At 37.4% G+C, this 15,383-nt stretch overlaps 1 protein-coding gene and 1 long non-coding RNA gene across 2 annotated transcripts in view; both read right to left on the bottom strand.

Moving 5' to 3' along the window:
* Positions 1-15,383, bottom strand: part of LOC311306995 (NLR family CARD domain-containing protein 3-like) — a 225,118-nt gene that overhangs the window by 23,133 nt on the left and 186,602 nt on the right. The window contains exon 8 of the mRNA XM_084435679.1: positions 3,400-3,573. Within this exon, the coding sequence (XP_084291805.1) occupies positions 3,400-3,573 (174 nt within the window). The remainder of the gene's footprint in view (positions 1-3,399; positions 3,574-15,383) is intronic.
* Positions 9,966-13,490, bottom strand: LOC311307005. The gene is made up of 3 exons (XR_014630249.1): positions 13,303-13,490; positions 12,629-12,723; positions 9,966-10,156 (listed from the first exon to the last, which is right to left on the bottom strand). It is a non-coding gene; the product is annotated as an uncharacterized lncRNA (long non-coding RNA).

Raw genomic sequence — 15,383 nt, 5'->3', positions numbered from 1 at the left:
CAGGCACCACAAGGGATAATGACTGTGTGTCACTCTGTAGCAACTGGGTATGCTCAGCGAAGGGGATGAGTAAATCTCTGAGAGCTGACAGCTTATGCCACTCACTTGACAGTAAATAGTCCCAGCTCATCCCATCCGCAACCTGAACTACTGAGTCCTTGATTTGGAGAAGCCGTGATATCATCTGATATGTGCTAGACCATCTAGTAGGGCAGTCTTTTACCAGGGTTAGTTGACACAGCTGCAGCAGTCGCTCAGTTGCCACCGATGACTTGCGGAAGAGCTTAACAAGACCTCTAACTTTGCTCAGCAGTCGGGTGACACTTGTGTCTTTCTGGATCATGTTCACCACAAGTTGTAGAGTGTGTACAACGCAGGGGGTCCTACTCATAACTATGGCTCCAAACCTAGAAGAGACAAATATACAGAGAAAAATAAATAGTTTTAAGGACATTCAATAAAATTGCCATGAACAATTACTAAAAAAAAGTGACTATAACCTACAAGCATAACTCAAGAGTGACTGACATACTGAAAATTAACAGCAAACTAAAGTAATTTACCTCTGGTGTTCTCTAACAGCCACCTGAGAATCTTCAGGGTCACTCGTCTCGATGGATTCATCCTCGGAGTCGGAGCTAGTGGGCTCATCCGGTTCATTGGACTTGAATGCTGCAATCATGTTGCTTCCGTTGTCAGTTATGACTGTCAGAATTTTGTGTTGTGGTATTCCCCAGTCCTCTATGCATTGGTCAACACAATGTTTTATACACTCTGCCGTGTGTGGGTGTGCGATCTGATCAAGTCTCAACAATATGTGCTGTGCTTTGTTTACCACAGTGCAAAAAAAACATGCACTAATTGCCAGAAATGAAGCTGTAAGTCCTTTTTTGGTCCATATGTCCAGCCCAATTGTTATTTTACGTGCTCTGGCAAGCCGCTCTTTGTACTTTAGTTTTTCGTCATCATAAATCTTGTCAACTAAGTTGTTTATTTTTGTTCTTTTGGGTATGGTCATCCTTTTATCAAAGGTCTCCATCATGTGGATGAAATCTTCATCCTCGACTGTGCAAGCAGGTAGACCAGTGCGTCCAATCCAAAGAGCGAGTGCTTGTTCTTTGACATGCTGTTCCACAGAGTTTGACTTGTATTTGGATCCTGCGGCGAAGGCTGTTTCGATAGATGTCTGTGCCCTGTCGTTATTTGGACAACCAGATTTCTGTATAGGAGTTCTGGTCACTGGGATCTGGATGAGGAGAAAACAAAGACAATTACTCTCTATACAGAGTACATCTGTAAAAGTCATGTCATGTGAATACAAAATCAAATGTGTATGTGTTGTATACTATAGTAGTAATAGTAATAATAATATATATTATGCAGATCATCATGTTTCAACACATTACGTTTAGAAAAAAAAAAGGTCTTTACTATCAAACATGTAAGACAAATTACTAAAAGCAAATAGACAATAGCAAAAAAAAAAAAAATATATATATATATATAACTCCTGCTGTTATAAAACTGATTGTGACTTTTTTGTAGCGTTGTCGCCACAGTTTTGTCACATCTTTTGTATTTTCATCCTCGTTTCATCGCTGTTTTGACACTTTGTTCAAGAAGCTTTTCGATTTGGGAAACTGAAGAAAATGTGCTCGGTTCAGGAATGCTAATTTTCCCTCCACATTTCAGACTGTCACTGAAATCAAATATGGTTTAACAATGACGATCTACACTTCCTACCCGGCCAAAATCCCTGCATGTTCAACAAATAGAAGTGACACAAACATAACTAACGCTATTGACGTTAGCGCAACCAAGCTAGCTGCTAATATTAGCCTGAAGTTAGCAGCACATTTGCGCCAGTAGATATATGTAACCTTAAGATTACCATGAAATATGTCACAAACCGATTGTCGAGTAAAATTGAATGTATATGATATGTTAACAGCGTGACTTGTTAGTTAACTTACCTTTGAAAAAATATCAGCATGATGAGCCTTCAGGTGCCGCTTGAGGTTGGTGGTATTCTTCCCGCCTAGTTTGTGGCCACATTTACCGTCGTCTCCCAATACTATGCATTCCGTTTTTCTTTCTGATGGATTATACTGAAAGTATGTCCATAAATCATCTCGTCGTTTCCGACCACCAAGCCCGTTTATTGGCGTCGTCGCCATGGTCCTTCGAACGAAGATGCGAGGCGAGTGACTAGCCGCAGCTGCAGGTGTGTTGTTGTTGTTGTGTGGACTCTGGTGCGCGGCTTGGCGGCAGCCGGGTGGTGGGCGTACCCAAAACGAGGATAGGAAGCGGCAGCATTGCGTATATATATATATTTTTTTTTTTATTATTAATTTTTTTTTTTTTAGCTCAGACCTATAATCATTTTCATTCCGTCTCGTCAACGAAAACTCGAAAACGTCTCGTCATGTTTTAGTCACCTTAGAGCCATTTTTAGCAAGTCATCGTCGCGTTATCGTCATAAAAAAAAGGTGCGTCGACGAAATCATTTCGTTATCGTCATCGTTGACGAAAACAACATTGTTTCAGCAACTTTCATTTTTATTTTTTTAAATAACCATGCATAAACATTATTCTCTTAAAAATACAAACATCTACATACATGTTGCTCGCATATTATGGTAGGCCTGTTTGTGCTATATAGAGTGAATTTACACCTTTGCCATTAACATGTTTATAAATAACTGAAAAAAGCACAAATGTCAAGGCATGTCAGAACATCTCAAGGGCCCCAAAAACACCTTGGTCCCCAGAGGGTTAAGTGTAATTGTTCCTTTTGTATGTGATGGAGTGATTCTTCTTTTTCAAAAACAACACAAAATAAACAAAGTAAAGATGAATTTGACTGATAGCATTATTATTATTATTTTCAAGATTTCCATAGATATGGTGATATATTGTTATTGTGTGTTATTTTGGCCATGATAATCATGTAGTGATAAAGCTGATATGGTGACAGCCCTGGTTCAGGTGAAACACACACCAATTCCCTCTTTTCAGCTGCACACACACATTTTGAGGCAATGCTCACGCTTTTACAAGGGTCTGTTTGCACAAGCATTACAAAGGCAAGCTGATTTACACCAAACATTAGTACTTTAAAAAACCTTGTCACTGTATCCTGCAACTGTTGTCTGGTTTGTAGTTCGTCCGGTTTATTTAACTGTTAGTTTTACTTTCTTTTGGGAGATAATAATATAGTAAGATGTAAATGTAAAACCTCACCGCTGCCTTCTACCGCCGGCAGGATCTGACGGCTCAAGCTGGAATCTGGCGCTGAACCACCGGATGGGGCTTACACCAAAGATATACTCTATACACTATCTACTGTACATATTAATCCTTATTCACTCCGAGTCTTTATGGTAGAGATGATCTTACCACAGTTTCTCCAGTTTACAGTGAGGATTCTCCAGTCCAGCAGAGAACAGCTTCACTCCTGAGTCTCCTAGTTTATTCTCAGACAGACGCAGTTCTCTCAGGTGTGAGGGGTTTGATCTCAGAGCTGAAGCCAGAGCAGCACAACCTTCATCTCTCACACCACACTTACTCAACCTGTAGAGAACAATGACACACATTAAGCCTATATCCAGAGATAAACATGACCATAATTCACATAATGCTGTCAATATTAAATATATACAAATATTCATTAGAAAAAAAGTTGTTAAATTACATCAGTTCGGATTGGGGGATTCAATATACAGTTTGTACAGTATAAAAATCATTATTTCTATGGAAAAGCCCCATAAAACATGGAAACCCAACGTGTGTGTGTGTGTGTGTGTGTGTGTGTGTGTGTGTGTGTGTGTGTGTGTGTGTGTGTGTGTAATTAATGTATTTGCAAACATTTTAAGGAACTTGTGTGTGTTAGGACTGGCAATTTTTTGGGTCACGATTTTAAAATATATATATATTTTTTTTATTCCAGAATCAATATTGATTCAAATTAATTTGCTTTAGTTTTGTCCTTGCTTATAGACGAGGTTGACAGAAGCCACTTATGTTCCAACAGAGGATGAAATGTGTCGTTATCTATGAGTGTCGTAATATCCATTACAAGTGGACGTGTGGAAGAGACGCGAGACTGAAAGCACTGAAAGCCCTCGCGCTGCTCATATGCTGAGAGAGAGATAAGAGAGTAGAGCTGCACGATTCATCTTTAAAATACTGTGATCTCCATTCAAACACACACATGATCTTCTTCAAATTCATCTGTCTATTAAACCTTTGACAAAATCTTATCGCAACATTTTAAATCTGTGTTGGCGCTGCCGCTGACCCAGAGAGAGTCGTCATGAAACAGCTTATTGGGAACAACGGGTTGGGAATCGTAAGAAATTTTCCGGTTCCGATTCCCATTCAGTAAAATTATTAAAACAACTAATAAAACATAGTAGTAAGTGGAAAATGCACAATCCTTTGTGTGTTTATTTCTTATACTTGTCAAATGAGTTTAACAGACTGGTAATTAGGGCTGAACGATTTTGGAAAATAATCTAATTGCGATTTAGTTTTACCAATATTGCAATTGCAATTTAATATGCGATTATTTTTTAAGCTCTTTATCTTTTCTATTATTCAACAAAAACAAGCAATAAATCATTGTAAAATAGGGATGGGAATCTTTAGGCACCTCATGAGCAGATCAAATTTTTTTCTTAATTACATATGTAAATCACATAGGCCTACTTATAATAATTACACATTAAAAACTAAATTAATACAATTACATGTTAATAATTTTAACTAATATAGCTTCAAAACAAATAACAAAGAGGGGAAAAAATATTACAAGCAATAAACAAAGAGTGTTTTCAGTATTTAAGAGTAGGCTGTCTGAACGTGTTCATCTCTTTTGAAATTATAAGATGTGGTTTGTCCTGTCTGTTTAATAACTTAAGATTTAACTGACTGTGTCACATTAATTTTGCGTCATAAAAGCATTTTGAGATGCAAGTACATTTAACCACGTAGACAGATGCACACAGCCGCATGCTCAAGCGCTCTTCGCAAAGCGCGTGTGAGTATTTGAAATTGAAAGCAGCTTCTGTCTGTGATTTTCATATTTTTAATATATAAGCCAACTGCATTCCAAAAGACAAATGATGCCTTCGTAGAACATTTGTAAGTAAAACACCGGTGGGCGAGACCGCGCAGGCACGCACTACAAAAGTAACATCAAGCAGACCGCACGCATCTCATATCTTGTGCAATAAAGCCCGCGAATGTCCTTGTAATTCGCTTCAACTTTTCCGAACTTCATGAAAGATTATTTCTCGTAAGGTTTGAGTGGTGTCGTGTGTGTGTGTGTGTGTGTGTGTGTGTGACAAAGGAATTAGAAGCAAGCAGAATATGGTTGTTTATAAAGTACACGTAGCGTCATCACGTATCTGTGGTTAAAACTAAGCTCAGACATAAAGACTGAAATTATCTTAATCGATACAGAATCATTGGAGAGAATCTATAACACAATACCACATAAATTAAACATAAACTGTTATTTCCTGTAGCCTATGCCAGGCCTATATGCGTAGCGTGCCAAGTTGATGCTTCATCTGCAGTGCAGACTGGTTTTGTAATCGCAGCTTTGCAGTTAAAAAATCGCATTTCATCATATCGCGATATTATCGCAAATGCAATTAATCGTTCAGCCCTACTGGTAATGTCAACAAATTAGCAACTTTTGCAAAAATAATTTTTCTGAAGGAAAATAAACATTTCTGCATTCTCTTGGAGAATTGGGGACCTCTCCTATAGCTTATAGTATCTCCAGCAGTGGAGAATACCCTCTCAGAAAAGGTAGAATATGCTTGAACAGACATGCAAGATCCAGACAGGTGAAACATACTATTTTTAAAATCGGTTTGAATGATTGATTCATAAAGACTTCACTTGTTTCACTACTGGATGAATCAGCACTCTATCAGTTAATAAACTTCTCTCTGTTTATGTCTGTGACGCGGTGAGTCCTGCAGGCGCTGGGCTAACGTTACTCCGCCGTGGTGCGACCCGACCGGTGTAAAGTAGTCAGAGTCTAAATGCTTATTACAGGCTTACCGTAGTGATTCAGGATAGGACAAAAACACGGTTTGAAAAAAGACATTCATGATGTACTCGCTCATTATATTAATTTTGTAAATTCTGAACATAATAAGGTTACAGACTGCAGCTTTAACAGTCGTCCCATGAATGTTTTGAAGCATCAGATGTAATCGATACACTCGTTATCTGAAGCGACTTTCAAAAGTTGATTTACTCTGTTTTGGTTGCTACCGTAGACATCAGTGTTTATACTCAAACTATAAACTTTTATCTCAGTACTTCTGTGATCATCTGAATATTTGTAACACAGAAATATCGATACTGTGTGGTTGAAAAGACTGTGAAAGTAAAGCTGTTTCATATCGACAACTGCTCCCTCAACGACAGCGCAAACAGATTTGAATGTTCCGGTGTGAAGTTTTTGTCATATAGGAATAAGATCACGTGGGTGTTTGATCTTAGAACGAGATCGTTTAAAGATTAATCTTGCAGCTCTACTGTCTTTATACTCTCTCTCTCTCTGCATTGATATCTGACGCAAAACGTATATGAGTAGCGCGAGGGCCAGTGCATTCATTACCTACTATTTTAATATTCATGAGGTGTACGTCGCTATTAAAGGATAAGCTCCCAGCACTTCACACACACACCGCACCAGAACCGTTTTCGGAACCAAAACTTAGGAATTTTGCACGGTTCCGGTATTTTTCAAAAACACTAACGGTTCTGGATAAGAACCGATATTCGGTTCCCAACCTTAGAAAAAAGTTTAAAGTTCAAATATAAACACTGATGTCTACGGCATAGCGATCAAAATAGAGTAAATCAGCTTTTGATAGAAACAGTCGCAATTCTTAAAAATCACAATACATATTGTATCGGCACCCAAGTATCGTGATAATATTGAATCAGGAGATATGTGCATCGTCCCAGCCCTAGTGTGTGTATGTGTGTGTGTGTGTGTGTGTGTGTGTGTCTCTGTACATGTGTGAGCTTAATGTATTTGTAAACATTTTGAGTGAATTGCTTAAAGTTATTGAAACTTTAGAGTGATTAAGAAGCACGGATAAATGAACAATAAGGAAGGGACGAGCTTGATGATTTAAAACACATGAGAACTCAAATCGGCACACACACAATGGCTTCTTGTGCCGCCTGACAGTGTGTTCCGCTTCGTGGCATTTTAATGGTCAAATACACACAAAATGACGTTAAAAACACCCATCTTGCTTCTTGTGCGCACACTCATTTTTTGAATGACTTTACACAGCAGATTGGAAATGATGTAATCGAGTCACATGACAATGGTAAGTGCTTCTTATGGCCAGTTAGATTGGTGTCTGCTGTACTTCATGGATTCATGTATTAAGTCTGAGTTGTTTTTATCTGCACCATCATATTACAGACAACTGCTGGTGTAATTATTCAGACGAATAAGAGACGAATGATGATTCCAGAGCAATACATGCATATACACTACCAGTCAAACGTTCGGGATCGGTAATATCTTTAAGGTTTTTAAAAGAAGTCTCTTCTGCTGCATTTATTTGATTAAAAAACTAAAATAACAGTAATATTGTGAAATATTATTCCAATGTAAAACAGCTCTTTTCTACGTGAATATATAGTAAAGTGTAACTTTCTATTCATCAAAGAATCCTGAAAGAAAATTGTACATGACTGTTTTCAACATTGATAATAATAATAATGAATATTTTTGAGCATCAAATCATCATATTAGAATGATTTCTGAAGGATCATGTGACACTGAAGACTGGAGTAATGATGCTGAAATTCAGCTTTGATCACAGGAATAAATTACATTTTAAAATATATTAAAGTAAAAGACAGTTATCTTAAATTGTCATAATATTTAATAACATTACTGTTCTTTTGTATTTTTAATCAAATAAATGCAGCCTTGGTGAGCAGAAGAGACTTCTTTTAAAAAACATTATAAATCTTACTGATCCAGAACTGTTGAACGGCAGTGTGTGTGTTGTGATTTGGTTGTGGACAGCACTGAGCACAACGACTGAGGAACCAAACACAGTTTATTGAGAGACAATCCAAAGTCATAGTCCATTAAAACAGGCAGAAGGTCAGAGGTCAGAAAATCAGTCCAAACTAACAAACAAATCCAGAGCGCAAGACAAGAAGGAGAAAACCAGGGGGTTATTCCAGAAAGCAGGTTGTGTGACAGACCCGGGTGTGTTTAAGGGTGAGTAAGCGGATAACCTCAACTCTGGATTCCACAAACAGAGGAACATTCAGGGTATGTCAGTAGCCATAGCAGCTCCAGAGCAGGTTCTGTTCCAGGGTCAGTTTACTCCAGAGGTGTTCAGCGCATGCGTGCCCTATTGATGACCCAGCTGGCACCGGACGTCAGTTCAACATCATTTTGACGTTGGACTCCAACGTTGGACAGACGTTTGATTTTAGTTGGATATGAAAATCGGGTTGACGTCAAAACCCAACGTCAGTCTAAAGTCAATATCCAACATCTGTCCAACGTTGGAAGTTGACGTCATTCTGACGTTTGGTTATGACGTCAACCCGATTTTCATATCCAACTAAAATGCAACGTCTTTCCTACGTTGGATATTGACGTCATTCTGACGTTTGGTTATGACGTCAACCCGATTTTCATATCCAACTAAAATGCAACGTCTTTCCTACGTTGGATATTGACGTCATTCTGACGTTTGGTTATGACGTCAACCCGATTTTCATATCCAACTAAAATGCAACGTCTTTCCTACGTTGGATATTGACGTCATTCTGACGTTTGGTTATGACGTCAACCCGATTTTCATATCCAACTAAAATGCAACGTCTATCCTACGTTGGATATTGACGTCATTCTGACGTTTGGTTATGACGTCAACCCGATTTTCATATCCAACTAAAATGCAACGTCTTTCCTACGTTGGATATTGACGTCATTCTGACGTTTGGTTATGACGTCAACCCGATTTTCATATCCAACTAAAATGCAACGTCTATCCTATGTTGGATATTGACGTCATTCTGACGTTTGGTTATGACGTCAACCCGATTTTCATATCCAACTAAAATGCAACGTCTTTCCTACGTTGGATATTGACGTCATTCTGACTTTTGGTTATGACGTCAACCCAATTTTCATATCCAACTAAAATGCAACGTCTTTCCTACGTTGGATATTGACGTCATTCTGACTTTTGGTTATGACGTCAACCCGATTTTCATTTTCAACCAAAATGCAACGTCTGTCCAACGTTTGATTTAGACGTCAATCTAACGTTGGGTTATGATGTCAAGCCGATTATCATTTTCAACCAAAATGCAACGTCTATCCAACGTTTGATGTAGACGTCAATCTAACGTTGGGTTATGATGTCAAGCCGATTATCATTTTCAACCAAAATGCAATGTCTGTCCAACATTGAAAGTAAACGTCAGTCTGACGTTGGATTATAACGTCAACTCAATGTTGGGTAAACCTCCCATGTTGGATGTTGCATTTTGGTTGAAAATGGAAATCAGTTTGACGTCAGAACCCAATGTTAAGCTAGACATCCAAACTCACATGTTGGGCCAGATATCATTCAAAACACAACATCAGCTGTCAAATTCCAACTTAAAGAAATATATGGTTATTTTGTTGGCATGACATCGAACTTTTAGCAAAGCCAGGTTTTCGTTGTAAAATAAAAATCAACATACAAAGAAACTTCGATGTAACAACAAGATCGAACAGAGGTCAAGATTTTTAAGGTCAAGACAACCCAAAAGTATTTATCTTAAGACAAGAGCAAACAGAAAAGTAACTTAAAAATCGTAGTGAAACTGGAATCCACAAATGTTGTTTATTAGATAAATGACAAAGAAATTAAATGGATTATAAAATAACCTTTTATTTTATTTTATTTACATTATTTTAACAGGATTTCAACAATAACCATTTATATTTAACATTATCCTTATTCTAAAATCGTACAATTATTTTTCCTGCCTCCTCCGCCCACCCTGTCTGGGGCATATTTTAAACATAAGGCGACAACCGCTCCAATGTTTGCCTCCATCTCCTTTGAAGTCCTCTGGACACTCTCTGTAAGAAATATTAGAAAAATAAAATGTATGGGGAATATAGGATATGATGCACTACAGTAAGCATTAAAACAATAAATATTGCAAACAGTCTTAAAGCTAGGGTGGGAAATTTCACAGAGGCTAGCAATAGCAAGCTAGCTTTGAAAGCATACGATCCCACCCTCCCTTCAGAGTGTCTCCAAAGCCATGCCTCCTCTGCAAAGAGCCAGGAGGAGAGACAGAGTTGGTGGAGGAATAAACGCTTTTAGATTACCTCATGTCTTATTCACTGGTGAGACATAACAATAATAATGAATGTGAATAATGAAAATGAATTTGGCATCTATTCTCACTTTCTCTGCACAATGAACACGCTGATGACATGTTTGTTTTTGCAAACAAGTTGCGTAGAGGTATGCAAATGTATATATTGACAAACGGTAGGACATCCTATATATATATATATATATATATATATATATATATATATATATATATATATATACCAAGATAGGAACACACTTTCAACCAGTTTCTGGAAAAAAATTCTACCCTAGCTTTAAGGGCCATACACATGTAACATTCTTGCATTCATGCTGTAACTCATCAAAAGAGAGAAATTTTAACTTTTGATGCTGTTCACAGAAAGATGTGAATGCACAGGTGCAAAGCCTAAGTGTTTTTGCAGAGTGTCTTAAGCTGAATGAACATCAGAAGGAAAGTAAAAACAGCAGTTAGAGTAGGGGTGGGGGATCTTACAAAAATTTCATATCACGATCTTATAAGAAACAATCACGATCCATGATCATAATAATCATAATCAATGATCATAATTGTTGATTCTGTAATTATAGGCTATTACCGAATTTTTCACATATAAAAGAAATTGCTTTAAAAAAATGTGAATAAAGAGTGTAATTAAAGGACAAGTTCTGTTTTCAGATCGTTTCTGATGAAATAGAACGACTAAGATTGAAATTTGGACACATGCTGCTGGCCCAAGAATTTTCGGTTTCTGTGGTAGCCCCCCCCCACACACAATGGCTGCATAGGTGCACAGAACAATCCTTCCTAAAACGCATTAAACTTTAATTTACAAAGACGTGAAACTCACCGAGTGGTCAGGGGTGTTCACTGATATGCTCACACAAAAATCGCTACAAAAGATGCTTTCCAACAGGTGTTTTACCATTCGTTGTAAAACTGTGGACCTATTTTTCCAAACGCCTCATACCCGTACATTCTTCCGTTGAGAGCTTGACTAATAGACACTCCAGCCCAGTGGAGTAATACCGTACCTCACAGCACATCCAAAACAAGTCAATGGAGTTGGACAAAAACTACTATAAAACCTGTTGGAAAGCATCTTTTGCAGCGATTTTTGTGTGAGCATATCAGTGAACACCCCTGACCACTCGGTGAGTTTCACATCTTTGTAAACGAAGGTTTAATGCATTTTAGGAAGGATTGTTCCAGTGCACCTATGCAGCCATTGTGGAGGTGGGGGTGTGCTACCACAGACACCGAAAATTCTCGGGCCAGCAGTATGTGTCCAAATTTCAATCCTAACCGTTCTATTTCATCAGAAACGATCTGAAAACAGGGCTTTAAGTGTAAAATACCGAACTTGTCCTTTAACTGGCCACTCAAGTAAGTTTGTGCGCACTAGGAATCATATTTTTTCAAATAAAGACATGGTGACACTCATTTTATATTTAGCACACAGTGTAAATGACATGAATATGACAGAGGGAAACTGAATATAGCCCCAGCATAGTTTGAAATCAAGGGTTTAAAGTTTGTCGATCATGAGTCCCCAGTGAAGCTGAACTAATTCACACGGACTGACCGTCTATGCACACTTCAGAATATTTGACAGCTGGATTCGACTAAGTCTGCAAGGATTGTGAAATTAAATGTTTTTTAAATATTCAAAGATTTGTTTAAATGATATAAATGCGTATATTTGCTGAATGCTCATGGTAAATGAGAAAGTATTAATAGTGTTTGCATTTCTGTTACAAATAATATAAAAGCATACACTATAATACTTTTTCGTATACAGTTTACTTTTTGTTCTATCCAACAACAGGTTCTATCCAGTAACGTTTATTTGTTTATTTAAAAGGATCCCCATTAGCTGACGCCGAGACGACAGCTAGTCTTCCTGGGGTCCAAGTATTAGACAAAACTGTTAAACAGAGACCATAAACTAATGAAGACGAAGAATAGGAGCGCTGTGTGCTCAGGGTTGCCCGTAAAAATAAATGTCAGCTTCACTGGGGACACATTATCGTCAAAATAAAAGTCCTGCTGTTATGAGGACAAGTTTGCGATCTCTAAGACTCGCTTGAAAAGTAGAACGTGGACGACTTCAAGATCGATCACGATATAAAATTGTCAGATTGCCCACCCCTACATTAGAGTTCTGAAAAATTAAACATATCAAACGGAAAGGTACTATGAGGTTACTGTTTTTGTTTTTTTTTACCTGTGATAACATTGTAAAGATGGAGCTTGGTGAAGGCAAGCTTCCCCTTCCCACACTTCATATTGAAACTGGCCATTACCTCATTTGTCATCATCCTGTGGATACAAAAGAAAGAGGATTTAAATGTCCAAATAATTAATTATATACAACACATTATGAAGCGGTTGTTATAGTTTAGTAGGTTTGTCATATCTTGATGTCACACTGGTTTTATAACATGTTAAAATTGACACTTTCGGGGGTGAGCAAAAACACAACGTTTTAGAGTGGGTCCTAAAAGGTTGAAAAAGTTAGAGAACAGACGCTACACTTAAAACCTGAAATTGTCTGCTCAATGCAGCGTTAGTGAGGAGCTGACTGACGAGATGATGGCGGAAGATCTAGGTTTGAAAACGAAATGTAAAAGTGCCTATTTAAGCAAGTTTTTCATTGTACTGTATTGTTTTGTTTTACATTAAGATCAATAATGAACCCACCATTCAAGCAATTGCTGCCAATTTGAAAGCAAAAGTAAAATGCACAAATCATATTTTCCCCTTATTTTATAACTGAGGATGACATGGGCCCTTAAGTGGGTCTAAGTTTTTAACACTAACCCATTCAAATGATTTGACATTTCTACACACACACACACACACACACACACACACACACAACTACTACTATATACTTACTTGCTTCTGGGATTGGGTACGGGGAATGTTTCCCATGTGTTGGTTGACTTTGCGTAGATTGCTGATCAACAGGTGAACCTGATCTTCGACTTTGTTTTGTTTGGAGAGATGGTCCTCCCTGAGAAGGTGGTCTGGTCTGCTTTTCTGAGATGAGCTCCTGAATTTGCCGGAGGGCTACAAGAATCAGAGAGTAAATTTACAGCTTAAGACAAATGATTAACTAATTGTAATATGTCATTTTGGTTTTGACATCCACACTATGGATTTTACTATGCCATATTACTTAACAATTAGTTAATGGACACATAATGATATCTTTGCAAATCATTAGCTTTGACCTGTGGTAATGAACACATTAATTGACACTATTAGTTAATCAAATATATTATTATGGAATGAATACATTATGCCAGTTTTAATTAATTACTATTATATTAATTCATCTATTAATCATTTAGACTATTAGTTGCTGATGCACTAATAATTGTGTCATACATTAACTCATGATTATCTGTGCATTAGTTAAGAATGAATTAATGCCTCTTAGTGCACCCGTATTGTAAAGTGTTACCAGAACTTGTAAAAAAATAAATTATTAAACATGTTAAGGAAATAAAATAAGATTATCACGTTCGCACCACATGACATTTTTAAGGACCAATTCATCTATATGAATAAACACTCAGTATTTATATGTACACAACAGTCTTAATGTTAGAACAATTGTAATAGATATTATTATTTTTTGTATTTTAAAATTGGCATGTCGAAAATCTTTTGACCCTTTAAATTGACCCACTAGTGACTAGCACATTTTACACAATAAAGTGATCTAGAATCCACGGCAAAGGACACGTATGGCCACTATTATGCGTGTCATGTGGAGGGCTCCGTAAAATTGATATAAATGAATGCATTTATTTCACGTGCTAGTCACGTTTCCCCGACTCCCCCAACAACAGCGGCCTAACCGGACAGCCGGCGCACGTGCAGTTCAGTCAGAAAAAATGTGCGCTGAGGCGACATTCCTCACTACTTGTACTATATAGTTATTATATTTAAGTCACTTTTAACTACATTATTAAAGGTACTCTGGTAGTTAAATAGTAGGCTAGGTGGAAAATCGTGCCAGTTCACAAAAATCCATTGCTGCCCAACAGAAAGAAAAAAAAAAACGAGAAAAAAATCAACAAAAAACTAATAAACACCAATATCTATTTATATTTTCCTTACCTGTGTTCACTCATCGTCCACAGAAGGTGTGTCAGGATGTTGAAATGTGTGCACTATGCAGTGCCCACTGCCCAGCCCGCGCAGTACAACAGCTGGAGAGGAAACGTGAGGTTTGATGCCTAACTGTGATTGGTTAGGAATTAATTTCAAATTGATGCCTATAACTGTGATTGGTTAGGAATTAATTTCAAATTGATGCCTAACTGTGATTGGTTAGGAATTCATTTCAAATTTCTTGGGTTGCCTGCAAATTTTTTTTACACAGGTCACTAGGCTAAATTGATTTTATTATTATTGTTGTTCATATTATCATCATTATTGTATACTAATAATAATTACTGCGTTTGTCTGACAGCTGCACTGTTATGAAGCATATACAATTCTAACATCAATGTGCTGATAAAACAGCTATTGTCAGGTGGTTGACGTATGCTATACAGATGTTGATTACTGTTATGCTGTCACTATTCATTAGTCGCTGACAAACTGCTGTATTGTGACTTAGGAGATTTTGATCATTACCCAAAGGCACATAAAGAGGTAGTTCACATTTCACCCACACAATGTTTTTGCTGTTCCATAATGTAGATCATCCCAATTTGAACCATAAAGTATTTTCTCTTGTGAGAACACCTTACTGGGAATGTGCTGCTCCAAAATGAATATACACCTGGAAACAACATAATTTTGAGCAGCAACCCAGCTGATATATTTATATTAAAAAAATGCAAAACAACCAAGGTGGTTTAGGATTCATTAAATAATTGTAGAAATAAGTATAAACCATTAATAAAACCCAAATGTGTGTTGTTGTGCGCACAACAGTCTTTTAGTTGCTTGCTTGCAGG

Source organism: Rutilus rutilus, assembly GCF_951802725.1.
Source record: "Rutilus rutilus genome assembly, chromosome: 17".
Taxonomy (NCBI): Eukaryota; Metazoa; Chordata; class Actinopteri; order Cypriniformes; family Leuciscidae; genus Rutilus; species Rutilus rutilus.
The sequence above is the reverse complement of the archived record's forward strand: the minus strand, read 5'-3'. Positions and strand labels throughout refer to the sequence as shown.